The sequence below is a fragment of the Magnolia sinica genome, chromosome 1, assembly GCF_029962835.1.
Source record: "Magnolia sinica isolate HGM2019 chromosome 1, MsV1, whole genome shotgun sequence".
Taxonomy (NCBI): Eukaryota; Viridiplantae; Streptophyta; class Magnoliopsida; order Magnoliales; family Magnoliaceae; genus Magnolia; species Magnolia sinica.
The window spans coordinates 12711551-12729510 of record NC_080573.1 but is presented as its reverse complement, the minus strand read 5'-3'; the positions used below and the strand labels follow the sequence as shown (position 1 = coordinate 12729510).

Below are 17960 nucleotides of genomic sequence, written 5' to 3'. Positions count from 1 at the left end.
AGAGAAGAGGGTATGGCACATGTACATGGATGAGGGAATGAGAGATTGATGGATGTCTGTCATAAGAGGGGTTTTTTAATATGGCAGTCTTGCGAGATAGAGAGCTTTCTAACCTGAGAGAGAGAGAGAGAGAGAGAGAGAGAGAGAGAGAGAGAGAGAGAGATCATTATGTCTTCAACTATAAATTGTTGGTTTGTCAAACACTTGGAATAGGGAGTAAAGATGGACCGTGGCACATGTGCCATGTTGACATATGTGGCGTATGTAACACGTGGCACAAGACATGTACATTGGCCCATTTGACACATGTTGGGCGCTAGAAGATTGATGGTGGCACATATGCACATGTAGGGTACTTGAACTTATATTGTCGCACATGTGGCACATGTGCATGGAACATTGTGTTCCCACACACACTAAACTAGGGACAAGCTTCCCTTTGCTCTTGGAGGTTGTCTTCTTTTTCTTCTTCTTCTTTTTCTTTCCTTTTTTTTTTTTTTCCTATTTGCACACACCCCACATGGACACTCGATCCCATGATCTCAGTATTGAAACAAAGTCTGTCTAGCACCGAGCCATGGAGCCAGAGCTGCCAGACCCATATCCCCATTGTTATTTCCCCTTTTTGTAAATAAATGCTATCCTTGCTCATGGTCAGATCTTGGGGACACATTATCCTTATTTTTGTAGGTTCCTGTGCACAAATGAATTCGACAAACCACATACAAGCCGTTTTCCCTAGACAACTTGTGCCGACACAACCTAGCTTGAATTATAACTACCCCTTAGTCCCCTGGTTGGGCAAATTTTTATTGTCGAGTCGAACAAGTTTTTCATGTTAGTTAGGCCAAAACCAAGCAGCCTTATCTAGGTTAAGTTTAGTGAGCTTTCAAAATTTGACAAACCAATTTTGCTTAGTGAGCTTTCAAAAATTGACAAACCAATTTTATCTTTTTGATATTTTTGTCTCATTTCTTGCTCTCTCTCTCTCTCTCTCTCTCGTTTACCAATGTCAATTTGAGTTGTTCCTATTTTTTGAGCTTTCTAGTATAGTTTGTTGGTGTACTGATTTGTATACATTCTTAGATGTGGGGCCATATTTTGGTGATCCAAACCGTTGTTTTGATGGGCCACATGTCAATCCCACTTCCTCAAAATCTTTATATATATATATTGGAAGATCCCAACCCTCCGATTAATGCCTAAGGTTAGATGTTAAAGGAGATAATACAATGGTCAACATTCAATGAATATATTCCAACTATATACATACATACATACATACATATATATATATATATATAGAGAGAGAGAGAGAGAGAGAGAGAGAGAGAGAGAGAGAGAGAGAGAGAGAGATCATTATGTCTTCAACTATAAATTGTTGGTTTGTTTGAATCTAGATGTTTTGGGAAATCCGCTCAGGTATGACCCATCAGATCAGTGATCTCGATCTTCGAACCATGTGCCCATATGTATGGAATCCTTGGTGTAAAAAAAACTGTGCATTTACCCAAGAGCAGGACCCTATATTTCATGGTTTTTTTATCATTTCATTTCTTTTTTTCAATTTTATCTCTTTTCTTATTGCCATTTTTTATTTTTTTTGGCAATTATTTGTAGCTTTTATTTTTTCCTTTCGTGCTATTTTCTTTTGTGCACACCTTATACATACATACATACATACATGGAGTGCTTTAGAATTTAAAAGATTTAAAATTAGTGAAATAAAAGCATAGTATATGGAGTGCAATTTTAGTAGCAACTGGAATCAAATCGAGGAATTAGCTAAGATTGATGACCAAGAAGTTCCCCAAAATGGAGTGGCTAACATGGAGTGTGTATACTGACATGGGTGTGTACTAACAAGCTAACCCAAAAAAAAAAAAAAAGAAGTTCCCCAAAATGACCACTTTCAATATCTCAGGTTGATAATTCATGAGAGTGGAGAGATTGAGAAGGATGTTGCCCATAGAATTCAAGCTGGGTGGAAGAAATGGAGATGTGCTTCTAGTGTTTTATGTGATTGTTGTGCACCAATCAAACTAAAGGGGAAATTTATAGGATAGCTATAAGACCAGGCATGCTTTATGTGACAAAATGTTGGGTAGTTAAGGAGCAACACGTTCATAGGATTAGTGTAGCTAAAATTAGGATGTTGAGATGGATGAGTGCAAAGATGAGGAAGAATAGCACCAATATGTAATAAGATGAGAGAAAGTAGACTTGGATGGTTTAGTAATGTGCAATGGAGATCAAGAACTGTGCGGCATAGGAGTGAGTTGGTGCAAGTTGAAGGCTTTAAAAGGGCAGGGGAAAGGTCCAAAAGGACGTGGTGGGGGTAGTAAGAAAAGACTAGATGACCTATGGTCTACTTGAACTTATGACCCTTAATAAAGTGGAATGACGGAATAGGATTCATGTAGCCAACTGCAATTAGTTGGGATAAGGTTTAAATAATGATGATGAATTGGTTGTCATTTCTCCTCTTCCAGTTCTTTTTTTTTTTTTTTTTTTTTTTTTTCTATAGTCATTTCTTTTGTTGGATACTTTCTTTGCAATTTATGTTTATGTGTATCTCTCGTTATTGTAGTTCAACTTCTTTTCTTATACATTTCTGTTTTCGTCAAATGCCCTTCTTTTTTCGTGTCATGTATCATTTGACTGGTTTTGCCAACATTGTTTTTTGATACAGAGGATCAATTGTGATTGTTTGTAGGTATAACAAGCATACACAAACGCATTATGGTCGCCATACGCTGCTCCATACGCTTGGAGGTGCCCTTGGGACAGATTAGTCAATTGATGGTTTCACCTGAGTATGTTCGCTACCTTGTTGGGATTGCCAATGAGAAAATGATGGCCAATAGGAGAAGAACTGATGGTTTTCTTCAAGTTTTGCAATTCATGGTATGCATTTTTTCCCCCTAATTGCCAAGTTGCTGAGTTGAATCCCGGCTGAATAAATGTATTATTTCTCTGTATCTAGTAAATGTTGTGGAAGGATCGAATTAGAAATGAATGCATTTGAGGGAACTCAGGAGTAGTACCAATATGTAATAGATGAGGGAAAGTAGACTTAGATGGTTTGGTCATGTGTAATGGAGACCAAAAACTGTGCCAACCAGGAGTGAATTGTTGTAAGTTGAAGGCTCTAAAAGGGCAAGGGGAAGGCCCAAGGGGTGGGGTAGTGATAAAAGACTTGATGACCTATGGTCTAACTGAAGTTATGGCCCTGACAGAGTGGAATTGATGCAGGACAATTCCACTTGCTCTAAAAGCTTGAACTGATAGAGCATGATGAATTAATCCCTTTGTCTCATAGCCCAGGCCCCACATCCATGGGTTATGTCCTTGGCCAAACCCTCCTTGTAGGCCTCAAATCCATGGGTTCTGCCTCACACAAGTCACCTGCCTCACACGGGCCCCAAATCACATGGGTTCCGCGGGCCGCCCATCCCGAGTGTGTTCCCCCCATCCCACAGGCCACCCCACTCGAGCCCGGTGTGAAAATGCCTCTGCATTAGGAATGGCTTAGATGTTGATGATATTTAGTAAATGATGAGTGTGGTATCCTTAATGCGCTTGGCTTTCTCTGCTGGATTGGGACTCAGAGATTTATGACAAAACGTTGGCTGTTGATTACCTGTGAATGAATAATTTAAGGGTTGTGTTTATTTATTTATTATTATTATTTTTTAAATAATTTTAAAGATAACTGCAAATATATTGAAGAAAAGGAAAGCGAAACAAGAAAAAAGAAAGAAACAAACACAGGAACAGACTGCTGAGATAGCAGTGAGCACCTAACCACCTAGAAACGACAGATCAACCCCTTTTAAAGCATTTACATTAATAGCCCATTTGATCACCCATTTTTTAGCCTTAGCCCCTACAACCCTAACTGATGACGATCGATCATTAAAACACCTTTCGTTCCTTTCCTCCCCGACAGCCTACCAGATGGCAAGGATTGCCATACGCCAGATTATGTTTTGAGTTGGGCCAAGTCTTGCAAGAATGTTCAAGTTGCCTCCTTAGACTTTGTCAATCCAAAAAGATGGTTGCTGTATGTGGGCAGCAGTAGGGACTAGAATAACACTTTGGCTCCACCCCCAGCTGTTGCCTAGATGCTGAAGTTCTCCGTCTTCTTCAACAGCTGCTCAAAATCTTCAGGTGTGAGAAGAATGATCTAGACTGGACTGCCAACATTATGTATTTCTTTCCAGGCCATGCTGATGCTAGCGATCTGGTTGAAGCCGAGGCAAAATATCTCCTTGCAGGTCTCTGTTTGATTCCAGATCATTTCAATGATCATATCATTATCATGGGCTCCTCGAGACTCCTGCCCGAGTGGAGCCGGGAATGAGATAATGGACTCGTGGCATCTTCCTTTCACTTTGACAAAATCAGAGTCTCTTGAGTTTAAACAATTTGTTTCCCCCTCTATCTCCAAACCTGCTTTCTGTGATCCCATCTCTCTTGCTATGGCCTGGAGCCAGCCACCCCTCTCTCTGCCCATTCTGTAATCCTTCATCTTACTAAAATGTTTGCTAGAGAATTAAAAAAGAAAAAAAAAGGAACACTCATAAAGTATTCTGGATTGGTAACATGTTTTGTAAGAATATTCTTCATTGGTAGTATTGAAATGTGTCTTTTGAAGTGTTAATGCACTTCATTGATATGTAAGAGCCTGTTTGACTTTTGCTAAATAAGTGTTTTTTTTTTTTTTAGAAGAACAATTTTTCCAAATTTGCACTTTTTTGGGCACTGTCTAGGCCCCCGTTTCCTACACTCGTTTCCACTTCTACAAAAAGTACTCATAAAATCGAAGAAATTTCTCTTGTTGGAAGGTTGTTAATTGTACAGGTGAAGAGCCATACACCTCCATGCATGTGCCACCATGGCACGTAGGTCCGAGATCAAATTCATCTACCAGTTGATCCGAGATCAAATCCATATGCCAGTAGGTCCGAGGTCAAATCCGTCTACCAGTAGGTCCAACCAAATTTTTCTTAAAATGAATCTGGTCCACTCTGGAGGTGGGCCCCAATATTAGAAAGAGGTGGATGGATTAGAAAACTTCAGCCAAGTGTTTTAGAGCCGTACATTTGTTTTGAAAACTGTGGACCACCTTACCATTAGATCAACCTAATTCTTGGGCTAGGGCATCGATATAGTGCTGCCTTTCTAATGGATGGATTGGATCTTGGACATATGTGCCATAATGGCAAACACATGAGTTGTATTGCACACACACGTGGGCTCAACAAATCTTTTCTTTGGAGAAGTCGATGACTCTGGGAAATCCATTCCGTCCACCCGTTTTTCCATATTATGATAGGGTATGACTCAAAAAATGAGGTAGATCGAAGACTTGACTGGGTCATGCCACAGGAAACAGTGGGGATTCAATGCTCACCACTTAAATCTTCGTGGGAAATCGTTTTTCTCATGCATGTTTAACAAACATGCACTTCTTAACCTAAGCAATTCTCAAGAAACCATTTGAGAAACTTGTTTCTTGAGAATCGATTCTGCAGTTGCTAAAGCAATGCCAAACACTCCCTAAAAAATACTTCTAGTTTGAGGGCTTTTCTGGCGAGGGTAATTCATGTCAGACTTTGTAATGTAAGTTGTATAAAAATTCTCAGCCATGATGAAGAGTTGTATCATTTAGAATCTTAGACCCAGGTCTGGTTCCAGAACTCCTAGTTCCTTAACCTAGGTCGACCTTCACATTATATTGTGCAAATGGAAATTGTTCCTTGCCCTTTTTTCACTTGAGTCTGTTGGCTCTGTCTGTATTTCTTTTTTTAGATCAAAATTTGATCTCTCCACTGTTATTTGATCTCCATTGTTTCTTCTCCTTCCTGTCTCTGATACCTAATTGAGTCACCTATGACAGGTTTCGTAGATCTCGTAGTCTTGCATTTGTGTGGTAAAATTTCTTTCCTTTTTGTGCAAAAGCCTGCAAATTAGTTAGAGATCTTAGAAGATCTTGGGGAATGTGAGCATCTAGACCTGAACTAACACGCATTTCAATTTTTTTTTTTTTTATCATTATCTTGCAAATAAAATGATTTAACAGTGGCAGCACCATAACGGACTTAAATATCACTTTTGAAGTGCAACTAGGTCCGAGTATATTGGAACGAGTTATATTGCGGATACTGATACGACTCCTCTGATACAGGATAGGTCACAAAAATGAATAAAAAAATAATTAAATTATTTAGAATTTAAGAAAATCATAAAAATCTGAAAGTGGTGGTGACTCATCCTCCTGACACTTGGCACCCTTGTAGTTACGGCTATAGCCCATCAAAGTTGTGGGGCAGGTTGTGAATGGAGCATATCAGTAACATCTCACTGATCAAGCAATCCTAAGCATCCATTGATGGCAATCAAATGGATGGCCAAAACTAAAATCAGATGGTTATTTTCATCTTCTTAGTGTAAGTTTTGGTTTATGCTCCATCCACAACAGGATCAGCAATTTGGATGGTCTAGATTGTATGCTGTGCGTACAATCTCTTGGTGCATGTGCATCAACCATCACACACTTCGGGGCTACAAAAAGTTTTCTCAAATCTCTTACTGCATGTGCATCAACCATCACACACTTCGGGCTAGAAAAAAGTTTTCTCATTGAGAGAGATCGTGTAGCGTGTTTGACATCTACTCTGCCCATCAGGTGCGCCACTAAATGTTAGGCCCTGCATCCAAAAGTCTGTACATCCATGCATTTCGAGTGAATTGGGTCTCTCTGGTGATTGTGTGATGGAATTTTAATGTAATTAGTATAGTACTCTTGAATCCTTTACTTCTCAATATACAAATTGATTCTGTGAGAAACATTTCTATAATTGTAGCCAACCACTTCTCAAAGGGGCTGTTTGGTTTTCAAATTACTATTGTAATTCATTGTAAACAGTTAACAATTACTTACAACTGTAATTGTGGCACATACCCCAATGAAGATATTGACAGCTACCCTGTTTGGGTGTATTTGGCTCTATAACCGAGGCGGAAAACATTGCATGCACAAAAATTGTGGAGCCCACTATGAAGTATGTGTCTTATCCACGCTGCCCATCTATTCCACCAGCTGATTTTAGGGTATGAGCCCAAAGATGAGGCAGATCCAAAGCTCAAGTGGACCACACCACAGGAAACTCTTGGAATTAAACGCCTATCATTGAAAACTTCTTGGGGGCCATAGAAGTTTTGGATGAAGCTGATATCTGTGCTTTACTTTTATCCATGTTTGTATGACCTTATGAACAGGTTGGATGACAAAGAAACGTCACTGGTGGGCCCTACGAAGGTTTCAGCTTTCAACAGTAGACATCAGCAGGACCATTGTTTCCTGTGGTGTGTCCACTTGAGCTTTCGATCTGCCTCTTTTTTGGGCTCATACCCTAAAATAAGCTGGTAAAATGGATGGATGGGCATAGGGGTGGTGCAAACATTCATAAGTTGGCGGTGATGAATGATGCCCTGTTAGGAAAATGGTGTTTAACTGTGAAAGAGATTCTCTGTGGAGGCAGATCATTGCTAGCAAATATGTTGTTCGACTGTTGGGTGGTGGACTATAGACTCCACGATATACAGGGCATCAGCGGTTTGGAAAGGTATCTCGAGTATGATACCAAAGTTCATGAAAGGTGTGGTTTTCTCCTTGGGAAATGGAGAGAACATACGGTTTTGGGAAGATATTTGGAGGGGTGATGTGCCTCTGTTCATCTCCCCCTCGGCTATTGCTTGCTTGGCTTCGGATTCGGATGTTATGACTTATGATTAATCATTGCTTTAAGCTATGAGGTGGCTTGATGGTGTGGTCTCTGCCTTACAAAGTTTTGACGATTAACAACCTCCAAAAGCGGTCTATGGTCATCCCAAATATTTGCCTCCTTTGCATGTCTAATGCTGAATCGGTTAACCACCTCTTTATTCATTGCTCCTATTTTGGGTGCATATGGGCCTCGTTCTTCGATAGATTCAACGTTGCGTGGGTCGTGCCATGGGACAGTGGTGACTTATTAATGGAATGGCACAGGGCTATTTTTTTTTTTAAAAATATTATTATTATTATTTTGCAAAAAACGTCGGAAAATGTGGAGACTTTGTATCCTTGCAGGTCTTTGGGGAATTTGGGGGGAGAGAAATGTTAGGTGCTTTTGAAATGTATGTCATAATGTTGAGGGGGTTGCCTTTCATGCTTGGGAATGTGTTGTTGAGGGCAGGATGTAGGGGGTTGGCTGATTTAGCTCTTTCGTTTTTTTTTGCTTATGAAATTTTTTTTTTTTGGCTTTTAATCTACCTCAATGCTTTTCTAATGAAAGTTTCCCTGTAATCTTTCAAAAAGAAAAAAAAAAGAAAAAAAAGAGGGTGAATGGCCTGGTTAAGACGCATATATCACGGTGGGACCCACCAATTTTACTCTGTATGCGGACATGGTGAATTCATTGCATGCATCCCAAAAATCGAGGTGAAATCACTCCTTTATTTCCCTCTATTCCAAGAACCAGTTAATAGTCATTATCAAGCTTTCACACCTACTACTTACATGTATTTACCCAGAATAAAACACCCCCTAAACATAATGCAAAATGGAGCATGCAAGTTGAGGTTCATGGTTAGCAATTGAGGTGGGACTGCAAATATGCCCTTATATGCAATCACATAACTTTTTTTCCTATTCATTTTGAGTGTGAACTGTGAACTTCTATGGATTTTTATAAGGAGTTCATTCTTGCCCAACTTTATGATGGAACCTACTGAAATTTATACAGGTTTCCCCAGGAACAACAGCAGTGAAGATTGATAGTCATCATAGACAGCAAGGCTGTTTGGATGCCAACCAAGGAAGTGTATCAGTTCTGGAAGAGAAACAGCAAGATTTATTATCAAAGGTAGCACCGCCTGAGAAGGATACTTCAATGTGTACAGGTGTGTATTCTAGACATAGTAAGAAAGATATTTATGACAACCATGAAGAACGTCAAAGTACTGAGTCTGCTGGACTTTGTACTGGAGATAAAGGGACCAACACTTCTTGCAAGAATTCAACTAAAGATGCATGCCCATCCCACCAATTGTCAGTTGATGATCTCCATTTGGAGAGAACAAACTCAGATTTAGGTAATTTAAACCTTGAAAGTTTTGATTAAACTGTCAATGCAAATGATAGCAGGTCCAATATCTGGCTTAATTTTGTTTGATCTTCCATTCTTTGTGCTAGGAGCACATTTGTTAGTTTTAGTTTAGTTTTTCATGAAAATGAATCTCATGTAAGTTCATGAAGGCATCGTATTGATTTTTTAATTAGTTCAACAAACAGCATTTGCTTTATTCTCTCCTATCAGCTTAGCAAGGTTTTAGTTTTGTCACTTTTTTTATCTTTCAAAAATTAAAAAAATTAAAAAAAATTTTAAAAAAATTCTGTCACTGTTTGTAATTGAACTATTCATGAGTATAACTCAACAAATTCTATCATTCTCCAGCCAGGAAGATTTGGCTGGAGCTGCTGCCTGAAATTGTCATAAATAAAATAAAAAAATATCTTTCTTGGAAAAGAGAAAGGATACAAGATTGACGGAGTTGATGTTGTCCTGTGCAGTGGTTAGAATGTTGATGGTATTGGCCAAAATCGGTCAATATTATTGGTATTGCACATGCACGGTATTTAATTTCAAAGTATTTTGCAAAACTTGATGCATGCCAATGTATGATGGCATTCATGATATTTTGCAACTATCGTGTAATATGTTGTTGCTATTTGTGATACTTGATATTTCAACTGAAACCAACATAAATCAGGGAAAATCAGAAAATAAAATTGAAAAGTATTTTTGCCCAATATATATGAGAGTTCTCTTTGCAGTTGTGTTTTAACGACTCCACTTGTGTTGTTTCACATCAAAACACAAATGTGGGGGAGAAATCGTGATTGGTGACAAATGTAGGAGCATAATTGTCTGACATCGCATGATTTCATCCCCTATTCAATGGGGAGCTATTGCGCATATATGTATTTTTTATAATTGTGAGATTTTTATTAAGAAACCGAAAGGTGCCAAAGAATACAAAGCAGCCAACATGGCATAAAAGAACATAGTTTTATTAGTAAATATCAGTAAAAGGAATTGGGAGCAATGTTTTAAATATCGTTATCGCGTAATATATTGCACCCTTGGGATACGGATAAATATCGGTCTTCACATGGGATATATCGGTTGTATCGCGTAATGTATTGTTGTTGTTGGGAAACATGGGAACATTAGGAAATTGGTCGAGTGTTTCAATGAAACTTCAGGGATTGTTGTAAAAGACATCAATACACACTTAGAAATAAGAACATTACTAAAAATATGCACATAATGGGGTTTCCTTTGAATGGGTTCTTAATATATGTGCTTTCCAACTGAACTGATGCAACTATATTCAAAATATATTCATATAATTTATAAACATAAGAAGACATGTATGGAAACACAAGCAATGCATTCAAAAGCAAAAGAAGAATTACTAGATCAGGTTACATACATGTTTAATTTTATGTTTGGATACAAAAATTGCAATTGATTTGTGAGAAATTGAGAAAATTCGTTTTATTTTTTCTCAATTTTCCACAACTTGACCCATCTCCCCCAAATCTCGAAATCAAAGTTCCATATCCATAAATTTTCATGGAAAACATGAAGAATCATAGATTTGTAACCATTTGACACTGATCGAAAATTGAAAATGTTCACTGGATTTGAATAGGTGGGATATATCTGCATCGCCTGTGCGTTTCGTATCGCACAAGTGGGATACAAGATATATCGGCTAATATCACCGATATTTAAAACACTGATTGGGAGTAAATGGGGCTGATTTGAAATCCTGATGAAGAGGAGGGATGTGTGAGTAATTGGTGTGAAATGCCTTTTTTTTGGCTCCCTTGAAGAGTTGAGTAAATAAAGGCGTTGCTATGCGCCTAATCCGCCTTACACGTGGCACGTTGATGATACCCCGAAGGCTGAACAATCCAATTATCGGCCGTTTCACTAAAATCACACCAATAGAATGATCCAAACTGTCCAAATGTTGGCCATTTAAATGGACGGTTAAAAAAAATGTTGGCAAATTGCTTGTTCGTGATCCTTACGTTTGTAGCCCACCCGAGGTTTGGAATTTCCTCATTTTTGGCTAAAGTATATATTTCAGTAGGCTTATTATAATCATTCTGTCAAATATCACATATGTACACTAATTTGGGACATTAAAGCTGATTTGGGATATCACATATGTTCCTATGAATATATCGAGGAATTCCAATGCATTCCAATTCCTCTCATTTACTCTCATACGAACAGAATATATTGGATGCTAGTGCATTTCATTAATAGGCTACCAAACACAACTGAGGATTCCATTTATACTTGATTTGAGTGTAATTGTGATATGAATATCCATTTACCTCATTTACAAGGCTCCTAACTAAATGCGCACTTAAGTTCTATGTGTGGAATCATGTTTTGATTTCTAAGTGTGTAATCATGTGTCTTTCTTTAACATTTCCTAAAGTGTCACCTAAAAATTCCACCATTTTCCTAAATATGCAAATATGAATCTTTTTCTCCAATGTTTTCCTAAGTCAATGATACATGCTTTTAGGCCCCATTAAAGGGAAACTTACTATTTGATTCCAAAATATGTAAATATGCGTCTTTTCTGCTATTATTTGATTCTTAAATATGCAAATATGTTTATTTTAGCATCTCTTGAAGTACCATTGAAAAATTCACTATTTTCCCCATGTTTATCTAATGTTTCCCTTAGTTAATGCTACATGCTTTTAGACCCCCATTAAAGAGAAACTTTTTGTGTACGCATCTTTTTTTCTTCAATTATTTGATTTCTAAATATGCAAATATGTGTATTTTTAGCATCTACTGAAGTTTCATTGAGAAATTTCACCATTTCCTTGTGTTTCCCCATTGTTTCCCTCAGTAAGCAATGCATTTCCAGGCATCAACAATATCGATACCTGTTTCTGTATCTCCAGCCAACAATACATGTAATGATACCGATACTACAAACACTGCCTACAAGCTGGGTTTGTAGTTGGTGATCCAGACTAGTTGTCAGTGGACCAAATTCTCTTTGATGAGAAACATCCTAACCCTATAGATTGGTGGGTTGCAAATAAAGTGCTTTGAAGAAAAGGAAAAAGAATAATAGAAGTCCACATTTGACAGAAAAGGACAAATATCGGATTCACAGGATCTTCCTACCTATCCTTCAAAACAATAAGGATCTTCCTACCTAGGAGAGGGGCATGGTCCATCAATGGTGGATTCCATCAGAATATCAGATCAACTGTTTAGATCACCGGAATGTGGGTGTCACTTGTAAGAACTCATGGCCTGAGATTGGGCTGAGGTTCTTACAATTCATTGTGACCTTCCTTTTGTTCCCTTTCTCGCGATCATTGTTGATTAAGGTATTCTGTATTGGTAACAGTGGCTGTAAGGGTCACCATCGTCACCGATACGGGTATTGGCGATTGGAAGGCGTTACGACCCCCATAGCGGTTTTAAAAAAAAATTTGTCCAAAAAATTCTGGAAAAATATTTAGAAAATCCAGAATAATGTAAATATTCTAACTTGTTTATGGTAGCATAATCGTCCATTCGTTGGTGAGAGTGTTGTCTTTGGTTGTCTAGTGAATTTATGAACATATCTGTACATCACAATCAAGCATTAGAATTAGAAGTCGGAAAAAAGAGAGGCATAAATACCACTTTTTTCGATTTTTAAAAAAATGGCTCTCGGAAATTCTATTCGCCCAATTTGCTTCAATCTACAGTTTTTATCCTAAAAACTACAGTAAGAGTGGTCAAAGTTTGCTGTAGAATAATCTAGAAAAGTTTTTGAAATGAGAAAAGTGAAAAATTTAGGAGAAAAATGGATTTAAATAGAAAAAATGGCTATTTTTTCAACTGCTATGGGGGTAACAGTCATTATGCCCCGTAACAGCTGATACAGATCCTGTAATGGCCGATGCCTTCCCCAAAAAATCAATTGCCCCATTTCACTCCCGTATCACATAACAGTCATGGCTGTTACCTATATGTTTACAGTCATATCGTAACGGATTTGGAACACCAAGCTGTTGAATACTAGCATTCCATATTTCTATAGTGTCAATAGATTGCCTGTGGGATACCTGTTCCATTTACTATGATAATGAGGCAGAATATTAATTATTTGGCAGGGTTATCACAAGCTCCAGGGTTATGTCTTTTTGCTGTCAAGATGACGATTATTGGAGAACCAGTCGAGAAGCTCTTTCTCTGGGGCCAAACAGCTTCTAAGTTTAGCATTACACACTGCAAACAAATTCTCGTGTTTGGTGGTTTTGGAGGCTTAGGAAGACATTCACGAAGAAATGATTCTCTGATGCTTGATCCTCAATCCGGAACATTAAAGATGATTAATGCTGATGGACCTCCATCTCCACGCTTGGGTCATACATTTTCAGTGATTGGGGAACAGGTTTTTGTAATTGGAGGCAGGGGTGATCCTACCCAAATTCTGAATGATGTTTGGGTTCTGAATTTATCTGAGAATAGATGGAAGCTATTAGAATGTACTGGCAGCGTTTTCCATCCTAGGTAATGTCTTCAATACATGATCAACTTTTTTAAGATAAGAATATATCACCCATAATTAGGATATCTGAAAGTACTGTACTCATCAACTTAGTAAACCACGTCTTCTTTTATTCTTGTAGTGGCTCTCACCAATGTCAAATGAACCTAGTAGTTAGTGATTGCACTTTCCAACAATAACTATGCTTTTTCCCCAAAATGTAATGACTAAGGAGCTACTGATAATAATGATCCACATAAAATAGCTGCATAAATTGCCAGTAGAGGAGAAAGAAGTTAAGGAGGCGGTAAATTTCCTTGTAGAGACAAGGCTCTGGGTTCAAACGGTTTCCTGACTGCATTTTTTCAAGTCTTTTGGGAAGATCTAAAAGCGTATCATATCATCCTCATCACAGAATATTATGAAAAGGGGAAATTATCAAAAGAGATCGGCGTGTCGTGTTTTTTCTTTGATCTCAAAGAATAGGCGCAATGCCTCGAGGATTTTATGTCAATAAGTTTGATCCTCTACAAAATTCTTGTGAAGATGAGGCTCTGCGAGGTGTTGGGCACATGATAACTTGGATGTGGTTTTTGTGCACGCCAATCGGACGACAGATGATCAGCCTGATTCTCTAGCAAAGGAAGGTGCTGTTGGTGACTCTTTTATATCTCAGATGGGGGAAAAAGGCTTTTTTTTTTTCCTTCTTTTTCTTTGTTCTTTAACTAGTTTAAATTTTTGTTGGTGATTGTGTAGAGAAGCTGCCTGCAGCATCAGAGATGTATGCTTAGTTCATTCTGTTTGTTGGTCCGTTAGAGTTTTGGCCATTGTGGTTCATTTTTCTCACTCTTTTCTTGCCAGTTGGCTAATAAACTTGCATCATTCATTAAAAATAAAAATAAAATAAAATCAGGCAAATGATAAAACTGAGAAACAGTCATGACTTTGAATATGAAGGCTACCCTCTGTCTATGAAGGTGTTACTCGTCCATTACTTTTTGTGGCAAGTAGGAACATGCTCCCTGCAAATTAATATTGAATTTGGTTATGGAGAGGCTCCTGGAAATATTAATTTGTGACAAGAAAGTAGGAAAACAAAGGCTCGTTTAATTTTGTTTCTGTTTCTCTGCCAAATGCCAGGTAAGCATGATTCATCTATAAAGCTCAACTACTGCTGAAGTTGCATGCACCCTTAGTTATTAACTTATTACAATACAACTTTCAAGCATGGTATTTAAAAATGGGTTAGTTTGGCTGTTACATAATGGTAAAGGTGCTGGCCATTGTCATTCAAAGAAAAGAAGGTGGTGACCATTACATAATACGAGGTTCAATGTTGCATTTGAAAAAAAAAGGGGGGGGGGTGGGGGGGGGGGTGATACATTTTTTTCCTTTAAAAAGAATTTCGACCATTACAGGGTTGTAATGGCTGTTACGGCCCGTATCTTAACAGCCATAAGGCTGGCCATTACAGCCACCGTTACCGTTTTGAATACCTGTCTTGCAAGACGAAAGAATTAGCCGCATCCCGATGCCTGATGGAGCATTTACTTCTGGGACTGTTATGAATCAGCCATCAGGAGTCTTTGAAACTGTAAGTCGTGCTTGCCATGTCTTGAGTTCATCTCACAGTGTAGAAAGCAGAACTGGTGTTTGAAGTACACAACCTTAGATGGATCCTGCTAAGTTCTAGGATCAATATGAACTTTTGAGTCTTTAGGTTTCATCTGCATCCTTTTGAGTTAAATGTGAAATTACATAATGTGCACTGCTGTATCTGTAAAATGTTGACAAAGCTTCCTCTCGTTACAGTTAAATACATTCCAAAATGATTAACAAATTCAAATATTATCTAGAAATAATGCATTAGAATTTAGAGCTTCTCATCAGCCAAAATATTTATATCAGAATCTTTCTTTGTTGTTTTGGAATTACAAGTTCAGAGCCACAGGACTTTTTAAGTTGTTTCTTTTGTGTTTCTAATTCAATACTTCTGCAACACAGACACCGGCATGCAGCTGGAGTTGCGGGCTCAAAAATATATGTATACGGAGGACTTAACAATGACATGATCTATTCCTGCATGCATATCTTTGACACCAAAAGCTTATGTTGGAGTGAGGTACACATCCAAGGTGACTGGCCATGCCCCCGGCATTCACATTCTTTGGTGGCAGACGAGTCACAATTATTTATGTTTGGTGGGTACGATGGTCAGAAAGCACTTGGAGACCTTTACAGTTTTGATGTTGGTACGTGTATTTGGAAGAAGGAGAAGACAATAGGGAAAGCCCCCTTTGCAAGATTTTCACATTCTATGTTCATTTACAAATATTATCTGGGCATTGTTGGTGGGTGCCCCGTCCAACAGCAGTTTCAAGAGGTGGCTTTACTTGATCTGCGAAACCATGTCTGGAAGCATGTGAGGGTTGACTCTATAAGCAAGGAGCTTTTGGTTCGTAGCACAAGCATTGTTGTAGACGATGATCTTGTTATTGTTGGTGGTGGGGTATCATGTTATGCATTTGGTACAAAGTTTAATGAGCCAATTAAAATAGACTTGTGCCCGTTAATATATTCAGATAGTATCCCTTCTGGCATGGAAGATGCACCCATTATAAAACATAAAGAGGTAATGGAGGATTTGTTCTCAACATCTAATGGGGGAGAATTTCTGTCCATTGATAATGAAAAAACCACACCTGAAACTGCAAACTTGAATCATAGGGTTGATAAATATGATAGAAGTGATGGGCTCCATGTGGATGCTAAAAACTGGGTTCTACAGCTTGAACGGAAATATGCCAAACAAGGAAAGGACATACTAAAAGAACTTGGATGGTTAGATTGTGGGAGGAAGGTTTATTCCAGTCAGGATGGGCGTAACATTTGTTTACCGATTACTGAAAAATCATACGCCTTCTTTCAGGAAAAATCTTATCATTCAGTAGATGTATTTGATAGTTTGGATGGCTCTCATGCATCGGGACCTTTTGCAGGGAAGGGGGTTCTGTTGAATGAGGTTTCTCTCACAATGGCATTAAGTCTTTTGTCGGTATGTGGTGGTTCTATACTTTATGATGATGTTGCTTGTGTCAGAAAGGCTCCCAATGCTCCCCAAAAGGTGCTGAAGGAAGCAGTATGCTCTTTGATTAAGCGGAAAGGCTTATCGCTACAGCTGTTAGAGCAGTTGCCCACTAGGTGTGTGCTTCCTACTATTGATCTCTCTCTCTCTCTCTCTCTCTCTCTCTCTCTCTCTCTCATTGAAACTTGAATACTTTTGGCATGCTATGTCTTGGATATTGCATTAATAAAGAAGTGTACATTCCACAAACTGAGGATGCGTAGCATCCTCATGCCCTCGGTTCCTGCAATCAGGGCCCGTGTTCTAGGCTGTTGCTTTATTGGGCCCACAGTGGACGAGCCCAAAAAATCTCCTTGGTGGGACACTCCTCTCCTTTCGCATGTTGGCTGCAAATAGATGTTTAAGAAAAGGTGCTGCAACAATCTGCATTTGTAGCCAAGGTGGAGAGGGCATGGTCCATTCAAAGCGGGGGCTGTCAGATCAATGCTCTGGATTGAGAAACTGTGCGCCCTACGTATTCAACTTGAAATGCATTACCTGAGGTCGAGGATCATATATAATCCCTATAGATTAATCCTCTCAAAATAAGCCTATTATCTTTGTGGAAGGCTGGTGGTGATGAAATTTGTTTTTTGTTTTTTGTTTTTTTCCATGCTGATTCCTTTGTTCTCTCATTAAGCTATTATTCTGGGAGCAGAATGAGAGATAGTGGTCACTGTTTTTATTTGCTTTCCATGTTCCTCACAAACTTTCTCCACGTAGGTGGGAGCGACTTGGCGATATTGTGGTGCTTCCAGTGTCATCATTTAAGGATCCAATTTGGGACTCGGTTGGTGAGGAGCTTTGGCCTACGGTCGCCAAATCGCTTGGTGCCCATCGGCTTGCACGTCAGGTAAGTTTCACAACACACGTTGATCTTCTGAGGTTGCTAAATAGGGAGTGCTTTTGTTTCTTGTATTTCCGTATTTGTTTGTTTTTGTTTCTTGCATTTCTATGTTTATTTGTTTATGTGAATCTAACGGTCTCTGATGTCTCAAACTTTCTTTTGACATGGTCACAGTTCCAGCCGAATATTTTGAATCACTCATGTTGAACCTAAGTTTCACACAATAGTTAAAACTGAATATCACTGTTTCGACATGTCAAGCACTACAAAACATCCATTTTGAAATGCTTTTGTGTGTGTGTGTGTGTGTGTGTGTATCTGTGTGTGTGTGTGTGGTGAGTGAAA

General features: G+C 38.6%; 1 protein-coding gene across 5 annotated transcripts in view; it reads left to right on the top strand.

Moving 5' to 3' along the window:
* The window catches only part of LOC131240207 (tRNA wybutosine-synthesizing protein 2/3/4), a 48344-nt gene that overhangs the window by 18428 nt on the left and 11956 nt on the right, over nucleotides 1-17960 (top strand). For 4 of the 5 annotated variants that reach the window (XR_009168664.1, XR_009168656.1, XM_058238327.1 and 1 more), the window contains exons 2-6: nucleotides 2717-2907; nucleotides 8796-9144; nucleotides 13268-13667; nucleotides 15649-16845; nucleotides 17492-17621. Coding sequence is in view for 2 of the 5 variants with exons in the window: in XM_058238327.1 (XP_058094310.1) it covers nucleotides 2717-2907; nucleotides 8796-9144; nucleotides 13268-13667; nucleotides 15649-16845; nucleotides 17492-17621 (2267 nt within the window). In the remaining 3 variants the exon portion in view is untranslated. The remainder of the gene's footprint in view (nucleotides 1-2716; nucleotides 2908-8795; nucleotides 9145-13267; nucleotides 13668-15648; nucleotides 16846-17491; nucleotides 17622-17960) is intronic. The other variant, XR_009168658.1, reaches the window with a different exon arrangement.